The 2,758-nt window shown below is 32.4% G+C and overlaps 1 protein-coding gene across 3 annotated transcripts in view; it reads left to right on the top strand.

The window, feature by feature from the left end:
* The window catches only part of CNTN6 (contactin 6), a 294,828-nt gene that overhangs the window by 248,607 nt on the left and 43,463 nt on the right, over positions 1-2,758 (top strand). For all 3 annotated transcript variants that reach the window (XM_037730963.1, XM_017507288.2, XM_037730964.1), the window contains one exon: positions 860-987. In XM_037730963.1, the coding sequence (XP_037586891.1) occupies positions 860-987 (128 nt within the window). The remainder of the gene's footprint in view (positions 1-859; positions 988-2,758) is intronic.

Here is a 2,758-nt window from a genome sequence, read left to right on the forward strand (position 1 = left end):
ATTTCTCACTCTGCCTGAATAACCCAGGGTCTTCCTTTTCCCATCTGCCTATTTATTCTTCAAGACCTGACTCAAATGTTGTGGTCTTTCAGAAGTTTTTTCTGATTTCAGTGGCATTCTGCTTTAGATTATGCTAGAGTTTCAGAGAAAATTTAATACGGATCATTTTATGAAAGATGGGAACTTCTTTGGCAGATAAACCTCCTTTGTGTACTCTATCTTTGAGGAATATTAATATTAATTCATAATTATTCCATGAAGCCTTTGTCTTTCTACTCCTTCCTTCCTCTTTTTGACGGGATAGGCCACATAATAAGCATGATCCTCTGGCCATGGAACCATATGGATAGTTTCTTCAACTCATCAGCACTGGCAAATACTGTCATGGTTCAGTACCCTGTTGTGTGGCCACAGAAAATGCTAAGACAGGCCATGTTTAAAAAGACATAGACTAATTGTGAAAATTGGCTTGCATTTCTCATAAGCCAAGTTTAATTTTCACCAGTGAGTTGACTTAAAAATACACATTAAATAGTTGCATTTCTTATTCGTCAAGCAACTTGACATTATAACCACCAAGGACTGATTTGATTTTTAATATGCTTTGAAATCAACAATGATAATTCAAGTTATAGGTTGATAATTATCAATATTGTGTCAGAATATAACCAAATGCCATTTGCTCTAACATGTAGACTCAGAGATAGCTCACAATTAAGAACAGAATAATAGGAAAGGAATAAATTCGTATTATCACATATCCCCATGATTTTAGTAATGTTTTAAAATAAAAATAAGCACTTATGATTTACCAATGTTGAAGAGCCTTACTTCCATTAATTATATTTTTTCTTTTTAGAATATTTCTCTTGGAGGATGGCAGCTTCAAGATATACAATGTTACTAGGTCAGATGCTGGATCATATACGTGCATAGCCACAAATCAGTTTGGCACTGCAAAGAACACTGGCAGCCTCATTGTAAAAGGTATCATATTATCTTCATTTGTGCTAGATGAACACTGGAAATATGCATGCATATCATGACTTGTATCACAGTGTCAAACCTGTACCATATTATATATGTGAAATAGTTGATTTCACAATTTATTTAAGAGATCCATTATCGTACTCATTAATAGGATGCACACTTTGCCAGTAGGATATCATGGTAGATGTGAATACTTTGTCAATCAAAAATGCTATCAGAGTAGAATTAGAGTTAAAACCTACACCTAAATTATTTGACTTTTTACATATGCCTTAATGTTAGGGGCCATAGACATTTTGATAAATTCACTAGATAGCATTTTTTTGGTTAAATGTCTTTCAAAATCTTTCTTTTCATATGAAACATTTACACATACATAAGGCTACCAAATATATAACTGGCTTATTTGTTTGTATAACTCTAGGTACAAAACTAATGAAATGCAGAGTCATGCATATGCTTTGATAAGCAGTTCTTTTCAAAGAGAAAAGAATTAAAATCTATGTGAGTCATTATTACATTTTCATCATCGTAATCAGATAAGCTCATATAGTTTATAGATATATATTTTATACACTATTTTTAAGATTCCTAAATCAGTATCAATCCAAATGTTTCTACATTTATCACCAAGGGACATAATTAATATTAGAAGTATCTATTACCTATCTTTGCTACTTTATTTTGTTGAATGTCAGCTCAAAAAACTAGTATGTTTACTGGAAGCCATGCCATTTCTATCATTTCATTGCCTCCTGAATGATAAAAATAACTCTCTTGATAAAGCAGTTTGAGCGGCTAATTAAGCCCAAATGATTAAAATCAACATTTGGTGCTTTCTCATCTTTTCCATTAAAAATAAATATATTCAATAAAAAAAATAGCTGCTACACTTCAACCATCATTTAAAATATCTGAAGGAAAATAAACACCCACCTTTGAGCCCGGAAGATATTTCTGCCAACTTGTCTCAAGCGTATTACATTATGATGACAATTGTCTGAAGTACTCTGGGGAAATGTGACTGATAAAACTTGATGTGTCAAAATCCAACCAGTGTGGCACATTTTGAAAAACTTCACTTCCTTAAGATTGTATTGTCATCAAGTTTTAAGACAGAGATGGGCTTAAATGTTTCAAGGTAGATGCTATGGCTATATTTAAGAACAGACTTTTTCTCCAGCAAATTCTGGGCAATACTCAGACACTGAAAAATGTGAATGCTTTATGTTTGAAAAAGTAACAAGTTCATTAAGGGAAGAAAGAGATTTATTATATCATTTCAAATTAAGAAGGTGTAGATAGTACATACTAATTTTATTACAGCAGAAGATTAAAATGTGGTGAAGGATGAAAAGGCATTTCTGGGCATAGAAAAATCCAGAGGGTATTAAAACATGAAATAGAAAGTATAGAAAATATCAGCAGCAGGAACATAGTTTTTAAAAGAAAGTTTCTTTAGAATATTGGCTATCTGGGAGCAGGACCAATGTTTTCGCTGCTAAAATACAATAAAATACAATAATGGGGATCCCTTCACCCTAAAGGATAAGAAAAACAAAGGTTAATGGATAGATTAAACTGAATGAATAGTCTCTCTTCCTCCAGTGTTTGTTAAACCTTTGTCATCATGATACTCACTGTTCACTAATAATTGATGAAAGAAAAATAAAAGGTGACAACTAACAAAACTATTAATGAAGAAACTTGGAAGCCACTGGCTGTGTTCTGGTTGTAACATTTACATATTTCAGGTGTGTAATAGAGC

The sequence above is a fragment of the Cebus imitator genome, unplaced genomic scaffold, assembly GCF_001604975.1.
Source record: "Cebus imitator isolate Cc_AM_T3 unplaced genomic scaffold, Cebus_imitator-1.0 Scaffold371, whole genome shotgun sequence".
In the NCBI taxonomy this organism is placed as follows: domain Eukaryota; kingdom Metazoa; phylum Chordata; class Mammalia; order Primates; family Cebidae; genus Cebus; species Cebus imitator.